This window comes from Rana temporaria, chromosome 5 (genome assembly GCF_905171775.1).
Source record: "Rana temporaria chromosome 5, aRanTem1.1, whole genome shotgun sequence".
Lineage (NCBI taxonomy): Eukaryota > Metazoa > Chordata > Amphibia > Anura > Ranidae > Rana > Rana temporaria.
Genome location: NC_053493.1, coordinates 296,980,688 through 297,005,853, shown reverse-complemented (window position 1 = coordinate 297,005,853; position 25,166 = coordinate 296,980,688). Strand labels below are relative to the sequence as shown.

At 44.9% G+C, this 25,166-nt stretch overlaps 1 protein-coding gene across 3 annotated transcripts in view; it reads right to left on the bottom strand.

Annotated features, from left to right (window-relative positions):
• The window catches only part of LPIN2 (lipin 2), a 160,967-nt gene that overhangs the window by 80,903 nt on the left and 54,898 nt on the right, over positions 1-25,166 (bottom strand). For all 3 annotated transcript variants that reach the window (XM_040354028.1, XM_040354027.1, XM_040354029.1), the window contains exons 2-4: positions 22,797-22,997; positions 13,571-13,666; positions 9,636-9,922 (exon numbers count right to left, since the gene is read on the bottom strand). In XM_040354028.1, the coding sequence (XP_040209962.1) occupies positions 9,636-9,922; positions 13,571-13,666; positions 22,797-22,988 (575 nt within the window). In that variant the 5' untranslated portion in view covers positions 22,989-22,997. The remainder of the gene's footprint in view (positions 1-9,635; positions 9,923-13,570; positions 13,667-22,796; positions 22,998-25,166) is intronic.

The following is a 25,166-nucleotide window of genomic DNA, read 5'->3' as shown; positions in this document are numbered from 1 at the left end:
TGATCTCTCTTATGAATGAGGAGATTAAAATCCTTGGGAGGGTTTTAAGTTCGGATCAAATGCCACCTGCGCACAATTGTCCACAAGGACCAAGTGGGCTTTGTCCCTGGCTGACAGGTGGGTCATAATGTCCACAAGGTAATCCACCAAATTCATTTGTTGAATAATCGCAAGATCCCAGATCCTCCTCTCGCTTGACATACAGTGAGGAAAATAAGTATTTGAACACCCTGCTATTTTGCAAGTTCTCCCACTTGGAAATCATGGAGGGGTCTGAAATTGTCATCGTAGGTGCATGTCCACTGTGAGAGACATAATAAAAAAAAAAAAATCCAGAAATCACAATTTATGATTTTTTAACTATTTATTTGTATGATACAGCTGCAAATAAGTATTTGAACACCTGTCTATCAGCTAGAATTCTGACCCTCAAAGACCTGTTAGTCTGCCTTTAAAATGTCCACCTCCACTCCATTTATTATCCTAAATTAGATGCACCTGTTTGAGGTCATTAGCTGCATAAAGACACCTGTCCACCCCATACAATCAGTAAGAATCCAACTACTAACATGGCCAAGACCAAAGAGCTGTCCAAAGACACTAGAGACAAAATTGTACACCTCCACAAGGCTGGAAAGGGCTACGGGGAAATTGCCAAGCAGCTTGGTGAAAAAAGGTCCACTGTTGGAGCAATCATTAGAAAATGGAAGAAGCTAAACATGACTGTCAATCTCCCTCGGACTGGGGCTCCATGCAAAATCTCACCTCGTGGGGTCTCAATGATCCTAAGAAAGGTGAGAAATCAGCCCAGGACTACACGGGAGGAGCTGGTCAATGACCTGAAAAGAGCTGGGACCACCGTTTCCAAGGTTACTGTTGGTAATACACTAAGACGTCATGGTTTGAAATCATGCATGGCACGGAAGGTTCCCCTGCCTAAACCAGCATATGTCAAGGCCCGTCTTAAGTTTGCCAATGACCATTTGGATGATCCAGAGGAGTCATGGGAGAAAGTCATGTGGTCAGATGAGACCAAAATAGAACTTTTTGGTCATAATTCCACTAACTGTGTTTGGAGGAAGAAGAATGATGAGTACCATCCCAAGGACACCATCCCTACTGTGAAGCATGGGGGTGGTAGTATCATGCTTTGGGGGTGTTTTTCTGCACATGGGACAGGGCGACTGCACTGTATTAAGGAGAGGATGACCGGGGCCATGTATTGCGAGATTTTGGGCAACAACCTCCTTCCCTCAGTTAGAGCTTTGAAGATGGGTCGAGGCTGGGTCTTCCAACATGACAATGACCCGAAGCACACAGCCAGGATAACCAAGGAGTGGCTCTGTAAGAAGCATATCAAGGTTCTGGCGTGGCCTAGCCAGTCTCCAGACCTAAACCCAATAGAGAATCTTTGGAGGGAGCTCAAACTCTGTGTTTCTCAGCAACAGCCCAGAAACCTGACTGATCTAGAGAAGATCTGTGTGGAGGAGTGGGCCAAAATCCCTCCTCCAGTGTGTGCAAACCTGGTGAAAAACTACAAGAAACGTTTGACCTCTGTAATTGCAAACAAAGGCTACTGTACCAAATATTAACATTGTTTTTCTCAGGTGTTCAAATACTTATTTGCAGCTGTATCATACAAATAAATAGTTAAAAAAATCATACATTGTGATTTCTGGATTTTTTTTTTTTTATTATGTCTCTCACAGTGGACATGCACCTATGATAACAATTTCAGACCCCTCCATGATTTCCAAGTGGGTAGAACTTGCAAAATAGCAGGGTGTTCAAATACTTATTTTCCTCACTGTATATAAGGCTTTTGACTTCCTTTCCTGGGATTACCTTCAATATGTTTTAGGAAGATGGGGCGTTGGCGATTCGTTCTTAATATGGATTGTGGCCCTTTACCCATTTCCTGTCAGCTGTAGCGCAATATGCGGGACACATTTCCAACCCTTTTCAAGGCACCAGACAGGGGCGCCTCCTATTCCTGACTCTCTTCATCTTTGCCTTGGAATACCTAGCCATAGCACTCAGAGGCAACCCCAACATCACTTTTGTCCAATATACCGGAAAGCACCACAAAATATTTGTTAGCGGATACGCACTCCTGACCATGACTAAGCCTCTTATCAAATTGCCCAACTTGCAATTATCCAATATTTCTCGCCTCCGGATTAATCCCCATAAGACGACTGCCATGAACATCACACTCCACCCACCTCGAAACCCGTTTCCCATACAACATCTTTGGGCATCAAGCTGAACTCCTATGCCTCTATCTCTTTAGGGCCAATTATTATCTATTGTTATGCAATGCAACAGCTCCCATGCAATCATGGCAGTATCCCACAAATTTCCTTGATAGGCCACATAAATGTAGACAAAATGACGATCTTGCCCAAAATCCTTAATTTCTTTCGTACCCTACCCATACACATTCCTGCTTCTTCTACGGGATAGAAGTTTATCATTCATTTGGGCTTATGAACTACCATGAATAGAAGGTGCCACCCTTTTCCCACATAGGCTATGGGGATTCTTGGGAGTCCCCAAAGTTGCAAAATATTACTTGGCAGCCCAGTTTTCCAAGCTCACCATGCTCCATGCAGCACATGAAGTCCCACCCTGGAAGCTCCTTGAACTCCCTAACTGTGCCCCAACTCAGTAACAACCTTGTTATGGCTCCCCCAAAGATCCTGCCCTTTCCTCTTGAGACCCCTGATGTCGGATAGTCTAAACTCTGGGACTCCGGTAAACTCATGTCCCCCCCCCCCTTCCTACCCTTGTTTCCTCTCCTGAATAATTCTCTCTTCCATCTGGGCCTTAAACAACCAGGGTCGTTTTTTTGGTGGACCTCGCATGATTTCACACAGGTATGCCACTTCCTCACATCCTTGTTCCTTTCCATTTTGGACAACCATTCAGAAACCTATGAAGCACGTCCTCAGAAATGTTTCCATTACATCCAGCTATGCCACTGGTTGACCCTACTATGATGCACCTCCACATTCCAAAAAAAGGGATTTTTAATACAGCTTACCTGTAAAATCCTTTTCTTGGAGTACATCACGGGACACAGAGCAGCATATTCATTACTATGTGGGTTATATGGAGTACCTTCAGGTGATGGACACTGGCAATCTCAAACAGGAAGTGCCCCTCCCTATATAACCCCCTCCCATAGGAGGAGTACCTCAGTTTTGTAGCAAGCAGTATGCCTCCCAAAATGGTCCCCACAAGAGGGGTGGGAGCTCTGTGTCCCGTGATGTACTCCAAGAAAAGGATTTTACAGGTAAGCTGTATTAAAAATCCCTTTTTCTTTCTCGTACATCACGGGACACAGAGCAGCATATTCATTACTATGTGGGATGTCCTAAAGCAATGCTTTACTGAGGGGAGGGAGAAATCTTCCCAAGACACAAGGATTTAATTCAGAGATACTCTCAAATAATAATAAATCCAACTTAGTTGAGAAAATTAAATTTAAACTTAAATTTTAACTCAAGGGTGTCCCCGATTCTGAGGGTCTTAAATCGCAGCCCGCAGCACTGCCTGCCCAAAGGCTGTATCTGTATTCCTTCTTACGTCCAACTGGTAAAATTTTGTAAACGTGTGGACTGAAGACCAGGTTGCCGCCTTGCATACTTGAGCCATAGAGATCTGATGGTGTGCTGCCCAGGAGGCGCCCATGGCCCTGGTAGAATGGGCCTTTACTGACAATGGAGGAGGCAACCTCTTCAAGCCGTAGGCCTGAATAATTAACTGTTTAATCCATCTCGAAATGGTGGATTTTGCAGCTGCCTGCCCCTTCTTGGGCCCATCTGGCAAAATGAATAACACATCTGTTTTCCGAATCTTCTCTGTAGCTTTAAGATAGGCCTTCATGGCCCTGACAATATCCAAGGTATGCAGCAACCCTTCCTTTCTGGAAGTGGGCTTTGGAAAAAAGGATGGTAATACCAAATCCTGGTTCAGGTGAAAACTGGATATAACCTTTGGTAAAAAGGAAGGATGAGGACGGAGAACCACCTTGTCCTTATGCAGAATAAGATATGGCTCCTTACAAGATAAGGCTGCCAACTCTGACACTCTTCTGGCGGAAACTATGGCGACCAGAAATACCAACTTCCTTGTTAGTAAAACCAAAGGAACTTCAGCCAACGGCTCAAAGGGTTGTTTCTGTAGAGTTGACAGAACAAGATTGAAGTCCCACGGACAAAGTGGTGACTTAACCGGAGGATTAATACGCAAGACCCCCTGAATGAAGGTCTTAACCAGCGAGTGGGTGGCCAGCGGCCTCTGAAACCACACTGACAAAGCTGAAATCTGTCCCTTGATTGTGCTTAATGCCAATCCTTTATCCACTCCTAGCTGGAGAAAACTTAATACTCTATCAATGGTATATTTGCGGGAAAGCCATTTCTTGGACTCGCACCAGCCTACATAGGCCCTCCAAACCCTGTAATAAATTACTCTGGAGACTGGCTTTCTAGCCTTAATCAGGGTAGAGATTACTTGTCTAGATAGACCTCTACCCCTAAGAATCAGGGATTCAGCCGCCAGGCCGTCAAATTTAGACGCCGTAATGCAGGGTGGAGGATCGGGCCTTGTGAGAGTAGGTCTGGTCGTAGAGGAAGCGTCCAAGGGTCTCCCACTGACATCTTTAGGATTAGTGAGTACCATGCCCTTCTGGGCCATGCTGGAGCTATCAGAATGACTGGCTTGTGCTCCACCCTGATCCTGCGCAACAGGCGGGGTAGTAACTGGAGCGGAGGGAAGGCATATAGAAGATTGAACTGATGCCAAGGGTAAACTAACGCATCGGTCCCGCAGGCCATAGGGTCCCGATCCCGGGACATGAACCTGTCTAGTTTCTTGTTGAGCCTTGATGCCATGATATCCACGTCCGGCATTCCCCACTTCTGGCAAATTATCTGAAATATTTGCGGATGCAGAGACCATTCCCCTGGCGACAGAGTCTGACGACTCAAGAAGTCCGCCTGCAGGTTGTCCACCCCGGGAATGAATATTGCCGATATGCAGGGCACATGATTCTCTGCCCATAGGAAAATTAAGCTCACTTCTCTCTGAGCTGCTTGACTCTTGGTTCCCCCTTGGTGATTTATATATGCCACCGCCGTGGCATTGTCTGACTGTATCCTCACCGGGAACCCCTGTAATTTGGAGGTCCAAGCCCTGAGGGCTAGCCGAGCAGCTCTGAGCTCCAAGATATTGATGGGCAATTGACTCTCCTCCTGTGCCCACGTACCTTGGTGAGTGCACCCATTCAAGATCGCTCCCCAGCCCTTCAGGCTGGCATCTGTGGTCACTATCTTCCATGTCACGGGGCTGAAAGATTTTCCCTTCAGTAGATTCTGAGGGTCTAACCACCAACACAGACTCTGCCGGACTCTTGATGAGAGTGGCAACGGAAATTCCAAGGCCTGTGGCCTCTTGCTCCATGCTGACAGAATGGCTGCCTGCAGGACACGAGTGTGACTTTGAGCGTATGGCACCGCTTCGAAGGTGGCCACTAGCTTGCCTAGTAATCGCATGCATAGGCGAATCGTTGGTTCTCTCTTGCTTAGAACCAGATGTATCAATTCTTTGATAGCCTCGACCTTTATTCGAGGCAGGAACACCCTTTGTTGTTCCGTGTCTAATGACATGCCGAGATATTCCAACCTCTTTGTGGGTTGGAAAGCTGATTTTTCTCGGTTTAGGACCCAACCGAACCTCTCTAGGTATCGAACCGTGAGAGCCACTGCTCGCTCCAGGCCAGGAGATGAATGATCTATGATTAGAAGGTCGTCCAGGTATGCTAGGACAATGATCCCCTGGATTCTTAGGTTGGCTAGAATTGGAGCTAGGACCTTGGTGAATACTCGAGGAGCCGTAGCCAACCCGAAAGGGAGTGCCACAAATTGAAAATGACGCCGAGCCACTGTGAAGCGTAGAAACCTTTGATGTGGCTGAAAAATTGGCACATGAAGGTAAGCATCCTTTATGTCTATGGAGGCCAGAAAGTCGTCTTTCTGAAGTGCGGCGGCTGCCGATCGCACGGATTCCATCCGGAACGAGCGTACTTTTAAGTACGCATTTAATCCCTTTAAGTCCAAGATTGGCCTGACATCGCCGTTGGGCTTTGGGATGATGAACAGATTGGAGTAGAACCCTAGCCCCTGTTCCTGGGCTGGTACCTCTACTATCACGCCTTGGTAAAGCAAATGATTTAATGCCGCCATTAAGGCGGCCTTCTTTGTCGGCTCGACTGGCACTCTCGACTCCTGATAATGAGGTGGAGGGATTCTTAGAAATTCTAATTTGTAGCCTGTGGCCACGGAAGACCGGACCCACTTGTCGGGAATGTCGGTCTCCCAAATTTCTTCGTTCTCCATGGAAGGGAAACCCTGCCAGGAGCTTTTTGCATGGGGGCTCAGCCTCCCAGTTCTTTAACCATAAGAGCCTTCTCATATGTACTAAAAATAGTGACAGACGAGACGCTTGCTGGATGGAATCCCTTATAGCATCCACCGCGAAGCACATGGCTCTAGGAATATCAGATAATTCTTCCGCCTGTTGGGCCGGAATAACCTTAAGCATTTGTCTTGTCTGGTCTGTTAGTGCCTGACAAACTCCAATAGCAGCCACCGCTGGCTGTATTACTGCACCCGCCGTAGTAAAGGATGCTTTTAAAAGCGTCTCCAAACGCTTATCAACCGGTTCTTTAAACACTTGTATGTTTTCTACCGGGCAAGTCAAGGACTTATTTACACAGGAGATGGCGGCATCCACCACTGGGAGAGTCCACTTTTTGGCAAATTTTTCTTCCATAGGATAGACGGAAAATTTTTTAGGTGGTAAAAAGATTCTGTCTGGTCGTGCCCAATCCTGGAAGATTACTTCCTCTAAAAGAGGATGGACTGGAAAAACAGCGCTACTGCGAGGCGTTTTCAAAGAGCCTAAAGATGATACGGCCGGACCCTGAGGTTCCGGCAAAGGCAAATTAAACGCCAAGTGGACCATGTCTGTCAGAGAATGAACCCAGAAGCTTTCCGCTTGGGAGGCCGAGCAAGGCTCTTCATTAGCCGAACCCTCAACCTCTGAACCAATTTGGTCCCGGTCCAAATGATCCTCCTGCAACTCAAATCCCCCCGGGGAGAGAACCTCAGCATCTGAGGGTCCACACTCAGGCGACGGAGACCTAGTCCGCTTTTTACCCGGTGTAGATTTGGCTATCATAGCCGCCAATCTTTTCTCTAGCCCCTCCAAGGAGGCGGCTAGCATACTCTCTGTGATAAACACAGGGTTGGGTGGATCTGATGTAGCCTCAGCACCAGATCTCCCTAATGGCTTAACCAAGGTGCCCAATGGTGTAATAACCTGTGGGGAAAGTACCGGCATAGGCCGATCTGAACCGTCAGAATCTGAGGGGGGGCCCCTTTCTTTTGTACCCCCTGATCCTGAACCCTTGGAAGCCATGGTACAATACCGAGGTACCCCTGCTTACAACCCTTGATGGTTGTAGCTAGGAGAAAGAAATAGTACGGTTTTAGGGAACGGTATTAACAATTAACGTCCAAAAACCAAAACGGGAAGACCAGTATGTTTCCTATATTTTTTTTTTATTTTTTTTTCAAAAACCTTTTTTTTTTTTTTTTTTTTTCTATGAAAACATGCTGTCTTCCCTCAAAAAATTGCAAGTATCCATCTGCTGTATAAGGAATTTTAGGCTAGTAACCACACAGCTAGTTCTGTTCACCAGAACTGCAATACTTCCTTGCGCCACTGGGTGCCCTCAGCCGCACTGCAGCCGCTCTGCGTCCTCCTCCTTCAAGCTCAGCAAGCAACTGAGCTACACAGCATAGAGGAAGGGCCGCCCCTTCCTTTTATGAGACTAGATGTCCCGCCCCTCTTTCTCCACAACGGCGCGAATCATCACCCTGCGCCTACATTACAGGGCGCGCGCCACGCCGGAAGCGTCTGACATGCTGGAGGAGGACACCGCACGGCACCCAGACAGGTAAGGCCTCAGGTGAGTCACTGACCCCCCAGTCCTGGGAAAGCATAGCTAACACACAGCTCCTTTCCCAACCCAGCGCCCAGCAGACAATTTACAATGCAACACATATCTTTAGGAAGATCACACATGGGAGCCCATACATAGACCATCCTGTCTCTTTGATAGACATAGTGGCCCAAAAACTGCCAATGCAAGAGCATACTCAGGCACATCCCCCAAAGATCTCCCTAGAGAGCCTGCCGACGAACCAAGTCCCGCAGGCCCCCCCTTTCTTACCTGCTCCATGCCGCAGGACTTTGCATAGCAAGCGGTCCAATCTTCCCCCATCTCCGTGGGTGGCGTACTAGACCTTCAGGCCCTGGGGTCCTAAAAGGAACCCACTGTCCTGGGCCCATATAGCACCCTGGCAAACAGGTTACCTTAGGTACCGCAGAGGTTCTAAGTCCTGGGCCCAGGGTCCAGCTCTCTAAAAAGAGAAGCATTATGGGCAAAACCCCACGGTTTGGGGCCCGGGTACTGTCCACTTTGGCTCTGAGGCACCTTGGACAGATCCGGTTAGCCTGCCTTGATCCCAAGGATGTAGGAGACAAGCTATTCCATGACCAACACCTAAGACACTGGCGAAAAAACTGAGGTACTCCTCCTATGGGAGGGGGTTATATAGGGAGGGGCACTTCCTGTTTGAGATTGCCAGTGTCCATCACCTGAAGGTACTCCATATAACCCACATAGTAATGAATATGCTGCTCTGTGTCCCGTGATGTACGAGAAAGAAAACAGACTTTGAGCACATATGTTTGCACTCCCCCATTGACTCGAGCACTATCCTGCCGATTTACTCTCCTCTGAACATGGTTTGTCCCTCTAAATATTCTTCCTCCTAAATGTCTCTTTGGGAGCACAGCTTGGCGACTCCTTTTGACCCCAAGGAGTGGGTTCTATTATTGAAAAAATGCTCACTTAATACTTTGACCCTGGAGGCAGCCTTACTAAGATAGTACTGGGTTCCAGCTCACATGGCACATACAAGTCCTTTGTATAGTGATAGATGTTTTAGGGGCCGTGGCCAATGCAATGTCCTCCTATTGGGTGGATGTGTCAGTGCCTCATTGGATTCTGGTTGAGGATTTTTGACTTTTGCATAAATTGTTTCACTTACCCATTCCCAAATGACGCAAAGCTAGCGTCCCTAATGATAGGTGAAACCTTTGACATTTGTCACCTACATACTGTATAATGCAGCAAATTAACGATTCATGATCATGCAATTAAAACATTAACAACTGTCCCAGATCGTTTCACTTGTCCCTGGCGCCATAATGATTGGAATATACAACTGGGCAGTTTCACAAACTTTCAGACCTCCCTTCATATTTAACAATTAACATCTGCCTGGATACATTCAATATTAATTGGTTTGAAAGTGACTGAGTTACCCTGTGTGGCTTTAAATGCTAGAGAATGTTTTTGACGCTCAGTGCATAAGATGCTACAGGGAACGTCTTCAACAGTACAAGTCCAGCCAGTCAAATGTGACCGACTACTACTAGCTATACCACGACCCAGAGAAATAATAACCTTCACAGACACAACTGTTTAATGTTACCTTGGTGGATGAACAGGACTTTCCTCATCTGAGCTCATTTCGATTTCAAATATTTCCTCAGCTCCTGAGGTAGAGGGAACATCCTCTTTCTTCTCATGCTTCGCTCTTCTTCTTTTCCTCTTCTTCTTTTTCACGGACCCTGTGCTAATGTTCTCAGGCTCTGTGGTGTGAGGCAATGGAGAAGTTTTTTCCTCTTCCCCAGAGTTTGGCAAGTGGCTATGGACATTCTTAAAAAAATGGTCATCTGTGGGTATAGGTGAGGTAGCCAGGTATGCCGGAACCAGTTCCTAAATGCAAAAACAGAATATAAACATGATACAAGATGAAGCTACATCTTACCAGCATTGTGGCCTTAATTTTACTTAAAGTGGAGGTTCACCCAAAAATAAATTAACATTACATTCAGCCGAGTTGTCCTAATGACAATCGGCGTTTTTTTTTTTTTTTCCCCCGTACATACGGTATTTCACCGCCGCTTCCGGGTATGTCTTCTCCGGGACTCGGCGTTCCTATCTGATTGACAGGCTTCCGACCGTCGCATACTACGCGTCACGAGTTGCCGAACGTCGGTGCGGCTCTATACGGTGCCCTTCGCACCGACGTTCGGCTTCTTTCTGCAACTCGTGACGCGTAGTATGCGTGTCAATCAGATAGGAACGCCCAGTCCCGCAGAAGACATACCCGGAAGCGGCGGTGAAAATACGGTATGTACGGGAAAAAAACACACAGCCGATTGTCATAAGGACAACTCGGCTGAATGTAATGTTAAAAATAAATTTTTTGGGTGAACCTCCACTTTAATAATTGACCAATGATTGCATGTGAATGACACAATAGCTATAAGGGGTGTCTTAATATACCACACTCTTAGCAAAAGGGATTATTCTAATGACAGTTCCAGATTCACACCTATGCATTGTACCAAAGCACATGTTGCCGAACCATTAACTTTAAATGGCACCCCAACGCACCAAAGAGCACAAAAAACTAAACAAAAAAAGACAGGTATTCAACCACATATAAAGCAGTGATCTCCCTAGTGAGTAGCCAGGGTGCCAAAGGGCCCGAGACATACCAACTTTATTGAAAGTGCATCATATACCCATATTAACATAGAACAATGCACAAATGATGAGGTTATACAATACTTGAAAAAAACTTGGTCTAGAAGGCTAATTTAACTGCACGTTTAACAAATAAAACATATAACTAGCCCAACTGTATAGTTTATAGCATCCTCTTTTCTGCCAAACTTTCATTTGGAAAATGGTAACATTTGCACATTTTACCATTACCAGAAAATGTTTACTTTAATGCACCAAACACATATCTCTGTCATGGATATGCAGTAATGTCTGGCTTACCTTCCTCTCCATGGCCCGGATTCTCGCACGCTGTCGTAACTCTGAGTCCGAGCCGTCGTATCTATGCGCCTGATTCTTAGAATCAGTTACGCATAGATTTGAATTAGATCCGACCGGCGTAAGTCTCTTACGCCGTCGGATCTTAACTGCATATTTACACTGGCCGCTAGGGGCGTGTACGCTGATTTACGCCTAGAAATATGTAAATCAGCTAGATACGCAAATTCACAAACGTACGCCCGGCCGACGCAGTACAGATACGCCGTTTACGTTAGGCTTTTCCCGGCATAAAGTTACCCCTGCTATATGAGGCGTACATGAGGCGTACCAATGTTAAGTATGGACGTCGTTCCCGCGTCGATTTTTGAAAATTTTACGTCATTTGCGCAAGTCGTTCGCGAATAGGGCTGGGCGTCATTTACGTTCACGTCGAAAGCATTGGCTTCTTGCAGGTTAATTTGGAGCATGCGCACTGGGATACTTTCACGGACGGCGCATGCGCCGTTCGTAAAAAGCGTAATTTACGTGGGGTCACATTTACATAACACACGCCCACATCTACCACATTTGAATTAGGCGGGCTTACGCCGGCCTATTTACGCTACGCCGCTGCAACTTTGGTTTGAGAATACAGCACTTGCCTGTAAAAGTTGCGGAGGCTTAACGTAAATAGGATACGTTACGCCCGCACAAAGATACGCGATTCTACGTCTATCCTCCCTGTATGGCTCCACCCCAGGCAATATCAGGAACTCTATATTAACCAGTGCACTGCAGGTCTGCCTTGCTGATCAACGTTGTTTGTTAACCACTTCAATACAGGGCTTTAATACCCACCTCCATACCCGGCCTATTCTGGGACTTCTCTCCTACATGTACAAATCATAATTCTTTTGCTAGAAAATTACTCAGAACCCCCAAACATTATATATGTATTTTTAGCAGACACCCTAGGGAATAAAATGGCGGCCATTGCAACTTTTTATCTTGCACAGTATTTGCTCAATCATTTTTCAAACGCCTTTTTTTTGGAAAGAAAATGGTTTCAGGAGTTAAAAAATAACAAAAAATAGTAAAGTTAGCCCAATTTTTTTGTAAAATATGAAAGATGATGTTATGCCGAGTAAATAGATACCCAACATGTCATGCTTTAAAATTGCGCACACTCATGGAATGGCGCCAAACTTCGTTACTTAAAAATCTCCATAGGCGACTCTGAAATTTTTTGACGTTTACATACGTGGGCGGGACTTACGTGTGCGTTCGCTTTTGAGCGCGAGCTACCGCGGGGACAGGGGAGTTTTAATTTATTTTATTTTTATTTTACTTATTTATTTTTGACACTTTTTTTTACATTTTTTTTTTTTTTATTGCTTTTATTCCTATTACAAGGAATGTAAACATCCCTTGTAATAGGAATAGTGTGTGACAGGTCCTCTTAAGGAGAGATGCGGGGTCAATAAGAACCCACATGTCTCCTCCAGGCTGGAAAGCGTGAGATTGTGAAAAAATTTTTGGCAGATCTCATTCTTACTAGCCGTAATTGCGGTTTGTTTACTTACGGGTACCCGGGCGTGACGTCATCACATCGCGCCCGGGCCTCCGACGGCCATAGAGATGACTGGTGACCATCTGGTCACCAGTCATCTCTATGCTTCCCATCCGGTGCACGGCGATCATCTCTCCGGGCCCCCGATGGCACGGGAGAGCCCGGAAAAGCACCGGATGGCGGCGGGAGGGGGGGGATGTCCCCTCCCGCCGCCTATAAGAACGATCGCCGCCGGAACAAAATGATATCTGAATGATGCCTTTAGGTGCAGGCATCATTCAGATATCACCTCACAAAGTACAGGACGTAATATGACATCCACCCGGGATAAGAGATCCCCTTTGTGGACGTCATATGACAGTGTGCGGTATTGAAGTGGTTAAGCATTGTGTTCCTGCTTGCCGTGTGCTATGTTTATCTCTGTGTACCGATCTTGGCTTGTCCCCGACTATTCCTGTTTGCTTGTGCCCCTGACCTTTGGCCTGTCCTTTGTTTATCCTTGTCTGCTTGTTGCCCTGACCTTGGCTTACCCCTCACTATCGCTTGTATCCTGAGTGGCTGCTTCCCCTCTCTCCTCTATGCCCTACGAAGCGTGAGCTAGGGGACTCTGGGGGCTGCAACCTGGATTCAGTTGCAGTCAAGGCCATCCTCACCACTAGAGGCTCTGGTGAATACCAGATGAATCTTAGACTCCGTTCCCTGGGGAATCTTGGGCTCAAGCTTCCTGTGGGATCCCTGTTTGTGCTCCAGTGGACCTGCCTTCCATATCTACTCTGTGTTCCATCCGCAGCAGTCTGCCATAGGGTTTACTACCTTGTGGTGCACTCCTGACTCCAACAGGGTGCATCTGTCATCTGGCCACAGGTGACCTGACAATCTCTTTCCCTCAAATTTTCATGAATTTGCCTAAAATATTTGTTTGAATCCCCCTTTATCTTATTTGTGTGACCCCCCCCCCCCCCAGTACATACAGCAGACTTATACACAGTTGTACAGGGAAGATAATTTCCCACAACACTTACATCTTCTTCTTCAGTTTCTTCTACAAAAAATGCTTCACCGTTATCACCAAGCTTCATGTGCAAATCCACGGGTTCGCCATTGATTTCTATATCAATCTACCGCACAAAAGAAAAAGAGGCTTTAGATTTTTACAAAACAAATGGCTACATTAGGCAAATTATTTAGTCAAGATGCATCACAGTGAGAACAAGCAAAATTAAAGTGCCTCTCAAGCCAAAACTTTTTTGGTTAGAAAATGAAAGCGCTTTTAAATCCCCTGTCAGGCAGTCTTTTTGCTTTCTGCTTTTTTGCTACATTTCAAATGCTGATGGTAAGAGTCGGTTCACACATAGGCAGCACAACTTTGGGGACGACTTCAGAGGCGATTCGCAAAACGACTTCTGTCAATGCAAGTCGCCCCGAACCGCCCCCGAAATACTACAGGAACCTTTTTTCTAAGTCGGAGCGACTTGCGTCGCTCCTATTATAACGGTTCCACTGCATTCAATGGGACGCGACACGTCACGTCGCATCGCCCCAGTGTGAACCGGCTCTTAGGATATTACAAGGGGCCAATCCAGGTACCGTTTTCAGAAAACAACGTTAACTGCAATTTTTTTTAGCATCCTTAATTAAATGTACTGTATTGTTGATGGAATGAACATTGTTATATCTGTATAAGTATGTGTCGGAAAAAAAAAAGAAAAAAAAGAAAAGTGGCCTGGGAATTCAGGGGTAATACAGATTGATACTCAAGTGGTTTAAAAAAATAAAAAATAAAAAAAGGAAGAAGAAGTTCTCAATATATCAGTGCTTGGAGATTATTATGAAAGGATAAGTACACCTTTTGGACACAAAAAAGTAATAAATGCACATATGTTTGCAAGGGGGGGGCATTTATATTTTTCCCCCAAGGAGCCTGGAAAGCATTGCACCGGTGATCATTGGATCAAAGAGAGAAAGAAAAATAATTATGATGGCATTCCTTCAAATATTACCCATTTACAACCCAATTTTTGCATTTACTGAATTTGGGGACATTAAAATGGGGTGTAAATGTTTGTTTTTTATTTTCTAAATAGCTTAAAGCTAGTGCATTGTTGGTTCACTTACCTTTTCCTTTGATTTCCCTTCTAAATGTTTTTTTTCCCCTTTGTCTGAATTTCTCACTTCCCGTTTCTCCTCAGTAAGCTTGTCCCCATCATCCGAGCCGTTCTGGCTGGGGGTTAGTCAACCAAAACAGCTTACTGAGGAGGAACAGGAAGTGAGAAATTTAGACAAAAAAAAAAATAAAAAATTTAGAAGGGAAATTGAAGGAAAAGGTAAGTGAACCAACAATGCACTAGTTTAAATGAACCTATTTAGAAAATAAAAAACAAACCTTTACAACCCCTTTAATATTGAAAATTAAAACATTATATATGAGCTTACCAACAGGAAGTCAGAAAAATTTCAACATGACAGAAATGACTAATTGCAAGGTAAATGGAAGAGAAAAGTAAAAGGCCCAACGTAGACAGGATGATAGACACCAGAAGAAAAACAGAGAAAGTCAGCATAATAAAATTAGGTCCAACATTATCTTGAAAACATAAGAACAACAGGGCTACATGGAAGAACAACAATAAAGTAGTGGAAAACAATAGAAGAAACATCATCAGAAAAAAGTTTAAGAATGGAGGGCCTTCACTGAGAGTTCAGGAACTCCAGAAGACTTGTGACATTAAGACAGCCTCTCAACATTTTTACCCCAGAGTAATCCTTAACCCCTTAACGCCCGCCGCACGATATTTACGTCCGCACAATGGCACGGACAGGCAGAAGGACGTATATATACGTCCTTGCCTTTCCGGGGGTCCTAACGACGCCCCCCCCCCACGCGCGGCGGCCGGATTCCCTCGGGGAGCGATCCAGGACGACGGCGCGGCTATTCGTTTATAGCCGCTCCGTCGCGATCGCTCCCCGGAGCTGAAGAACGGGGAGAGCCGTATGTAAACACGGCTTCCCCGTGCTTCACTGTGGCGGCGCATCGATCGGGTCAACCCCTTTATAGGGGAGACACAATCGATGACGTCAGACCTACAGCCACACCCCCCTACTGTTGTAAACACACACTAGGTGAAGCCTAACACGTTCAGCGCCCCCTTGTGGTTAACTCCCAAACTGCAACTGTCATTTTCACAATAAAGAATGCAATTTAAATGCATTTTTTGCTGTGAAAATGACAATGGTCCCAAAAATGTGTCAAAATTGTCCGAAGTGTCCGCCGTAATGTCGCAGTCACGAAAAAAATCGCTGATCGCCGCCATTAGTAGTAAAAAACAAAAAATTAATAAAAATGCAATAAAACTATCCCCTATTTCTCTTATCACCTTCCAGGACGGCACACGAGAGAGATGATGGCTCCTCCCCACAGGAAACACAATCACTTAACAATTTAAAAGTCCCCACCCTTCCCCTTGATCCCCAGTATTGATTGTGTTTCTCCCGAACACATCGTCACGTTTGTTTTGTTTGAATACCTAGAGACCGGGGAGGGTCGAAGGTACCCCTGTTGAGACAGGTCTTAGGGAGGCCGGGGAGGGCTGAACTAACCTGTAGGCCTTCGGGTCTAACTCACAGGTCGCCCCAGGCGTGCACCAGCGCTCTGAGCTGCGGGGAGGCTTGCCATCGCTAGGGTGCAGAGGAAACGCCGCCATTTGAAGAGTTCTCTCTTCCCGGGTACTGTTTCCTACTTTTGGAAACATGGCGCTCCAAGCCTCTCTGAGTGAAGGTGGGCTTTTGCCTCACAGCGCAACCCGGAAGGAACGCCTAGAGAGCAGCATGGGCGGCGGAAGGGTCGGCTTGCGGATAGCCCCTGCAAGAGGTACCGACAGCCATGGACCCAGCCAAACCTCCTCATGGAACAGGAGGAGATGAAGGCATATGTGACTGCAAGCAGATCCAGGTCGGGGTGCAGTGAGTACAAATCCCCCTTGGAAAAGGAGGAGGGAAGGGAGTGAGAGCTCCTGGATTTCAGGGGTCTGGGATCCTGGAGCCAGCCAGGCAGGACTGGTTTTCTCACCTTACCCTTTCCCCTCCCCAGTACAAACCTGCAGTCCTGGGGGAGGACAAAGTAATATTATGCATATATGTATATCTCTTGTCTGGCAGAAACCCCCCAGCGGATCCCAGGAGATCCCAAATAAATGGTCTCCTGCCGCTACAAGGTATAGCTCCTCTAAAAATAAATATGTGGGTCATAAGATAAACTCCCACTCAAAATCCTTTTTTGCTAAGAATGCATGGATAACCTAGCAGAGAAAGGGACTCCTGCAATAATGGGGTATCTCTCATCTATACAGATGGAAAGACCGGCAACGGTTAAAACTTTCCGTGAAACTGCCAGGCAGTCAGTAACCTAAGGTCTGACATAAGAGGAGCTTATCCCTAGAGAAAACATATCCTCCCAGGAAGGCCTCACCTGAATAGTATCTAGTGCCCTTCCCCCGCTTCCATTCATTCCCTTTAGTCCGGGTAGAGGAAGCAAAGGACAGGGAGGATATGAAAAGCAAAGCTGAACAGGACGCCCCTTCACCCTAGAGGGTCTGGATGGACTCCTGTGGGCAATACAGGCCTCTGAGGAGATTATAGGGATCCCTGAAGGATTAGGGCCAGCTACCATGAATCTGACATATAGCTCATAATGGTGTTGTTAGATGTTTTTTTTTAGCCCCCAAAAAACGTACCTCCTAAACTCTTAGGATAGGCCCGACAAGGGGGGCAGCTTATATATATATATATATATATATATATATATATATATATATATATATATATATATATATATATATATATATATATATATATATATATATATATATATTACCCCTGTGGGGGTTGCTTATTGTCTACAACATCTTCCCAGGTTCCAACCTATCACTTTCTCCTTACAATGCTGTTATACTTATCAGTATGTAAGGGTTAATCTGAATCTCTTGTGGCTCAGGCAACAAACCAGTGAAGCAGCCATACAGGTGTCTGATTGCCTCCAGCCTAAAAGTTATGGTCATCTCTTCACGAGATACCTAATTGATTTCTGAGTCTGTGCTCGTTAAGACCGTAGAGACTAGGACTCGCTCCCACCTGTGTGTGGACCAGCTACATCTACTCAGATCTAGGCAATAGTAGGTTAGCAGCTACCACTACTGTGGTATATTTAAACACCTCAGATTTCCATTATTTGGAACTACCAGGCTCCTCCACTGGGAGGAAGGATCAGTATCTGAGATTCAGGTTATGCCTAGGATAGGTCGTTGGCTGTCCGCACATCAGAAATACACAACATGGGGAGTCTTTTATCTTGTGTCATTTTGATATACATATATATACAGTATATAGATAAATATCCTATGATTCACCAAAAATTGATTAGGTAACGGTACGCTGTTCCTAGTCAAACGCTTAACACTGAATGGTGGGTGATGCCTCTATTACATATCAGCACAGTCGGATACATGACTGTATACTATTGCTCATCAAAAAAGTATGACATTGATTTGTCGGTGACACATCTATTATATAACGGCACACTATTGTTATTCAGAAACGCACCACATTGAATTACTGTGGGTGAAATTTCTGTCGGATACAGGACTGTATACTATTGCTCATCAGAAAAGTGTGACATTGATTTGTCGGTGACACATCTATTATATAACGGCACACTATTGTTATTCAGAAACGCACCACATTGAATTACTGTGGGGGACATTTCTGTCGTATACAGGACTGTATACTATTGCTCATCAGAAAAGTATGACATTGAATTGTCGGTGACACCTCTGTTATATTGTTATTCAGATACATACCATATTGATTTACTGTTGGTAAATATTTCTGGAGGTTACATGTCTGTACACTATTGCTTATCAGAAACGCATGACGTTGAGTTACTGATAGCGACTTTTCTGCTGATTATATGACTGTACAATTTTTGCTAAACAAAAAACGCATAACATTGTATTATTGGTTATGATATTTATGTATTCAGATATGCACTGCTTCAAGGTTTCCTTTTGCTAGTGACATCTCGGTTGATTAGAAGACCCGGCAAGGTTGCATTTAGTAACACACTGAGTTGTCGGCAACATTCTGTTGGTCATATAACTGTCCAAGTTTTTTTTTTCTAATCAAAATCATGCACAACTTTGTATGGTGGGTTCAATGACGGTTTAACATTACTATCCAGAAACGCACAGCATTGGATTTTTGCTAGTAGCGTTTTTTCTATCGGGTATATGACTGTGTAGTGACGGTAATCAGGAATATACAATCTTACTGTCTGTAACATTTGTTGTCCTATACCCTGTTGTTTATCTGTAATGTATTAATACCGCTCTCTGCTAGTTATGACTGCAGGTAGTATAGCACCAGCCATACACGGTTGAGGCCGCATTTGTCCTTCTTTGTTGTCTGCATGCAGCTGCAATTCATGATCATCAGAAATATACTATAGGTGCTAGTGTTATTTTCTGTTGATTTAGAGGACCGTACTGTGGTCAGAGTCAGGAATAGACAACACTAAAGTTGTTCTTGTCATCCCGTCTGGACTCTATTACCTGGGATCGCTGCAAATAGATAAAACACAGCAGTAGAAGGTGTCTGTGCCCTCCGCGTTTAATTACTCAGAAAAACACCATATTGGCTAGTGGCCTCTCTGTTGGATGCAGGACCTTATAACCTATTAAGCATCAGAAACTCACACTTGGAGCTTCTGTCCTTTCTCTGGGCTGAGGTTATATGGTATCTTATTGCATATTAGAATTACACAACATCCCTTGGTTGGTTTGTGTCTTCTCTATCCTACAGTTATCTGTATATCAGAAAACACAGCAGTGAAAGCTGGGGGTGTCTTCCTGCTTTGTGTTCCATGTTAAGTCTGAGCTTGCTACCCTTCGGAAATACAAGATTTATGACCTGTATTTCAGAGATGTTTTGGTCACTTTATTTCAGACCTCATTTTCCATGTACATGGAAGGAACAAGATTTCTGATTGCAGGCCTTTACTTCTAGGCATGCCAGAATTCCCTGGACCTTGGACCCAGTAGGGTTATAGGACACTGGAAGGAGGTCATAAAATCACCTATCAGGTTTTTTTCTTAGTAGGAAAGTGGTAACGCTTTTAGGAGCTGTTTGCTTAAAAATTCAGCATCAGAATATTCTGACTGTTTCTCCCGATCCGATAGGTTTATGGCTCGGTATATGTTCTTCATGTCACCCCCTTGGACGAACTGGATGTGAATAACCAATATTCGTCTTTTACTCCTACTATAGCATTTGTCCCTTTATGGTAGGGATCTGTTTAACTTGACACTCCATAGGTGCTTGGAGTGAATCATGACCTCGAACACTGGATATTTACAGAATACTGTATTCTGTTGGCGTGTGGCACTCATGGGTTTACCCTGAGAATATAGGGTAAAAGGTGTCTGCGTGTTATACGCAGGGTGCGGTGAAAAGTTTTTTTCTTTCCCCGACACTTTTGTTTCTTTTCTGTTATATACCAATTAATGCAGTGGTTACTCGCAATTTAGTAACAGGCTCTTTTTCTGCGCAGTTTAATATATTGACTCGCAGAGTTATAAGGAGCCTGGGGTATATAGAACAATTTCACAGCCGACATGTCAGCATTCAGATGGGAAGAAACCCAGAAGTGGGGAATGACCAGGATGAGACCTACTTGCCAAACGCCTTGCAGTGCAGCCGTTTTGACCGGTCTAGCAGTGTGCGTTGGAGACAGAATTTTGTCCACGCGTATTGGCGGGCGCATGAATGAGCCACGCCAAGGCATCCTGTGGTCCTGACACTGACCAATAAGTGTCCTCACTATGAAGTCGCATGCATTCCAATAAATGGAGGTGGACAGGTGGACTGAAGGGAGTGCAGGAGCACACCAAACGCCTTGTTTAGTCACATACCTGTCCAGCCATTTGAATCAAGGGAATAAACTTCCCTTAAACCTAGTATCCTTGAGCGGGGTTATTCCTTGTTTCACCATGACTATGGCAAACAAAAAGGGGGACCCACAAGGATTGCCCATCAGGAGACCTTTTTTTCCTTTCTAAACCATTCTCCTGAACAGACTAGTGGCTTAAAACCAGATGTTTTGTCTTGGTTGATCAAAGTAGGTCCTTGTTTCACAGAACAAATGTCTAGATGGTCCTATGCAGCAGTGGCAGACATTATCGACCACGATGTCTAGAATATTGGCACAGCCAACCTTTCTATCCTAAAAAATACTCAGGCTCTCAGAATGTTTTTTCTTTAAGAGCACGTGCCACCTAGACCTTGCATCCAGAGAGGAGACAAGGGCATAGGTGGAGCAGACCTGCAGGTCATTTACATGATCCAGCTAGGATACCTTCATCACACACTAGGGAGTGGAGGTGGTGAAATAAAATCAGATTCTGACACCTAGCAGAAGACCTTGCAGGCAAGGGTCCCACCCTAAAGTAGGCCTTTTTGGTTCCTTGATTATCCTCTCGTGTGCCGTCCTGGAAGGTGATAAGAGAAAACCTACGTTACTTACCGATAACGTTATTTCTATGAACCTTCCAGGACGGCAGGCCTACTTCCCGCCCTATGTGGAGGGAAAAGATAAGCTAAACGCTAGGTGGCAAGTACCTATACGGAACAAGGTCCCTTGTGAACCAGTTCAGGATTACTTTATTACATACTGGGGATCAAGGGGAAGGGTGGGGACTTTTAAATTGTTAAGTGATTGTGTTTCCTGTGGGGAGGAGCCATCATCTCTCTCGTGTGCCGTCCTGGAAGGTTCATAGAAATAACGTTATCGGTAAGTAACGTAGGTTTTTGTAAACGCTATAAATTTTGCGCAAACCAATCGATAAACGCTTATTGCGATTTTTTTTACCAAAAATATGTAGAAGAATACGTATCAGACTAAACTGAGGGGAAAAAAAATGATATATGTTTTTGGGGGATATGTATATGTATTACAGCAAAAAGTAAAAAATATTGAATTTTTTTCAAAATTGTCGCTCTATTTTTGTTTATAACGCAAAAAATAAAAACCGCAGAGGTGATCAAATACCACCAAAAGAAAGCTCTATTTGTGGGAAAAAAAGGACGCCAATTTTGTTTGGGAGCCACGTCGCACGAGCGCGCAATTGTCTGTTAAAGCGACGCAGTGCCGAATTGTAAAAACGCCTTTGGGCATTTAGCAGCATATTGGTCCAGGGCTTAAGTGGTTAAAATATTTTTCAGGAATCACCAGTAAGATTAGTCCACCAGGAGCTATTGGGACAATGCCCCTGGCGGTCAGAGGGAAGAATGCCGACAAGGCAATGGTGATTAGAATGCCACTCTAAAGCTAGCCATACACAGATCGAAATTTGGCTGTAGATCAGCGTTTTCTGACAGTGGCAGGTTGAGCTGTAAGAATACAACGTCCCATCAGGGGGCATTCCTTATCTACATTTGTGTGGATGGAGAAATCTGTTCATTTGTGAAAAAAAGCTGGATGAGGTGGCAAAATGAATGGGCTTCTTTAACGTAAAGCGTGTCAACATGCTGTAACAATGCTCCAATATATCCACTTCAGGACCACCCTCCACACTTAGGCTACTTTCACACTGTGTTTTTCAGGCGCTAAAAGGCTAAAAAAAAAAAAAACGCCTGAAAAACACCTCCCCTGCCACCCCAGTGTGAAAGCCTGAGTGCTTTCACACTGGAGTGGTGCGCTTGCAGGCTGGAAAAAATAAAAAAGTCCTGCAAGCAGCTTCCTTGGGGTGTTGTGGGATATGCCCGTGCCATTGAAATCAATGGCCAGCGCTGCCGATTCACCAGCAAAGCGCTTCAGCAGCGGCGCTTTGCAGGGACTTTTAACCCTTTTTCAGCTGCTAGCAGGGGTTAAAAGCACCCACTAGCGGCTGCTAAAACAACAATAAAGCGTCGCTAAAAATGGTGGCATTTTACCGCAGATGGACCCTTGCCCCAGTGTGAAAGTGCCCTTATACTGCAGGGCAGCCCTGCCACGGCGGATCACGTACATGTACACGATGTTGTATTTTTCAAGTATGGGGCAAGCAAATGTGAATATGCCGCCCCAGCTGTGCTGCCATTCAACTCAGCAAAGCTGAAAGAATAAAATAACCGGAAAGCTCCAGGCGATCCGCTCTACTAGCCATGCAATGTTCTGTGAAAAGCCTTCTCAACTGACTGTACGATGCAGAACTGACTTACCACTTTTTCCTTGGACCGAAGAACTCCCAACTTCCCAAAGCGGACATGGAAAGGTGAGCACAGGAAAGTGCCATCTTGCTGCTGGACCACAATCACATCGATGCAGCCTGAAAGGGTAGCCTGGTTGATTCCTTTATACAGTTCCCTCACAGTAACCAGGACGTGCCCGGCCAGTTGCCCAACATAGTTCATGGTTTGTGACTAGAAAAAAAAAAAGAGAATTGCATTAGGAAAGACGACTCAAAGAAAGCAAGAAAATGTGAACTTTTATATTTGATAGATTATTTGATAGATTATTTTATGCAAGTGACCCTTGTGAAGCGGCATAGCAAGCAAACTTAGTGATATTAAACTCCGTTTTATTTAAGCACGTTCAAAAAAGGATTTATTCACTAAATGAGTTTACAACTTGTTTCCATTTTAATCCTTACCTTTGTTCTAGTTTAAAGCATTATTAAAACCAAAAGTGTAATATATTGCAGCTTACAAATCATTTGATTATTACATTAATTAATTTTTTTCCCTTCTATTTCCACCTGGTGATCTTGCCAGTAAACACACCTCGTGTATTAGAGTGCCCCCCACTCTGGATGAAGGAGAACAGGGGCACCTTTAGATATCAGCATTGTCAGTCTGGGGAAATTGGAGCGTTGGATGTACTAGCAGATATAGATACACTAACAAATTGAAGCCAAACTCCTGCTAACACTGAAGGTACACAAGCAGTTACAACAAACATATTTTTTCCTTTTTTGGCAAAGGTTTTACATGAATAAAGAAAAGCAAATCATTTCCCGTTTCAGGGTGGCTCCTTTCTCTTGCAGCATCCCATGCAGCCACCCTTGCATGCAGCAGGGACTAGAGTTGCATCTCCCTACACTGTGTGCATCAATAGAAATGCACAGCCCTGTAGCCTAGGATGGCACTCCCCTGCTTCTCCATCCTTCTACCTCTTCTAAAACAAATGACGACACTTTTCAGTGCCAACGATTTCCTGTGCTCAACGGACGGAATCTGTGGCAGATGTGCGTGGCAACCAATCCAAAGTCATCTTTAGCTTGTTCAGTTAAGCTTTGAAAATAAAAAGCCAGAAGCAGATTGCCTGCCATATACAACTGGTCCAATTTGGAAAAGTTTCCCTCAACATTATAAACAATATGTCATGACACCAGCATCAAGTTTAGACCAATGTAACCAAGTATATGGCATACCTGGTCGATGCCACTGAAAATCACCGATGTAGACACCACTACCTTCAGTGATCTCCTCGTTTCCAGGTTCTGAGCTGTGCAGCCGGCCTGATGTATTCCGAACACAGGAGGTTGCACACTCGGTAGGGGCGCCATTCAGAGAATGCTTTGCATGAATAAAAAACATTCTATGACTGAATGAGGTGAGGTGGTAGTGTGGCGACATCAAGCTCTCATCATATCAGAACGCTTTGCAATCATTCTGAAAATTACTATCATTCTTAAAATGGCGCCCGTGCTGGGTGGCACAATGCATCAGGCTGGCCGCTCAGCAGGGAACCTGGAAGCAAATGGATATCACTGAATGTAGTATCGACCAGGTATGTCATATAGTTAAAATGGCCCAACCTGAACCAATGAAACGATGTATAATATGCCAATGATTGGAACTTATTTTATAACACGGAGGGTTTACTACTACTTTAAGCTGTCCAAAACACAGGTCAAATTTTGATTAATTCCAGTTGGATCGGCCAAAATGTGTTCAGTGTGTGACTTGGCCCAGATGATTGACGTCTTGACAAAACCTTCCCCCCCCGGCGGATAAGGCGCATCACGAGTTTCCGAAAGAAGCCGAACTGCGAGTCGGCTCTATACAGCGCCTGCGCACCGACTAGGAGCCGCGTAGAGCTGACTGCGCAGGCGCCGTATAGAACCGACTCGCAGTTTAGCTTCTTTTGGAAACTCGTGACGCGCCTTATCCGCCGGGGGAAGGTTTTGTCAAGACTTCAATCATCTGGGCGAAGTCCCACATGACACTACGCCTCATCATAGGAACGCCTACTCCCGCGCGAGTGAGCACCCGGAAGCCGGGTGGAAAATAGCTATAAGACAGCAAAAAAAACAAAAAACAAACAGTATACTGTACATAATGTTAGAAAAATGTTTTTAGGGTGAACCTCCGCTTTAATGTGACATATAAATAACTACAACAAGTTTTAATGTTGCAAATACTAGCAACCAAGCAGCTTCACTTAAAGCAGGGTAGACCATGAAACAAGGATTCTGAAGGGTTGACATGGTCAACAAGAAATGTTCTTTCATACATTACTTTGGCCCCTATACAGTTGTGCTCATAAGTTTACATACCCTGGCAGAATTTATGATTTCTTGGCCATTT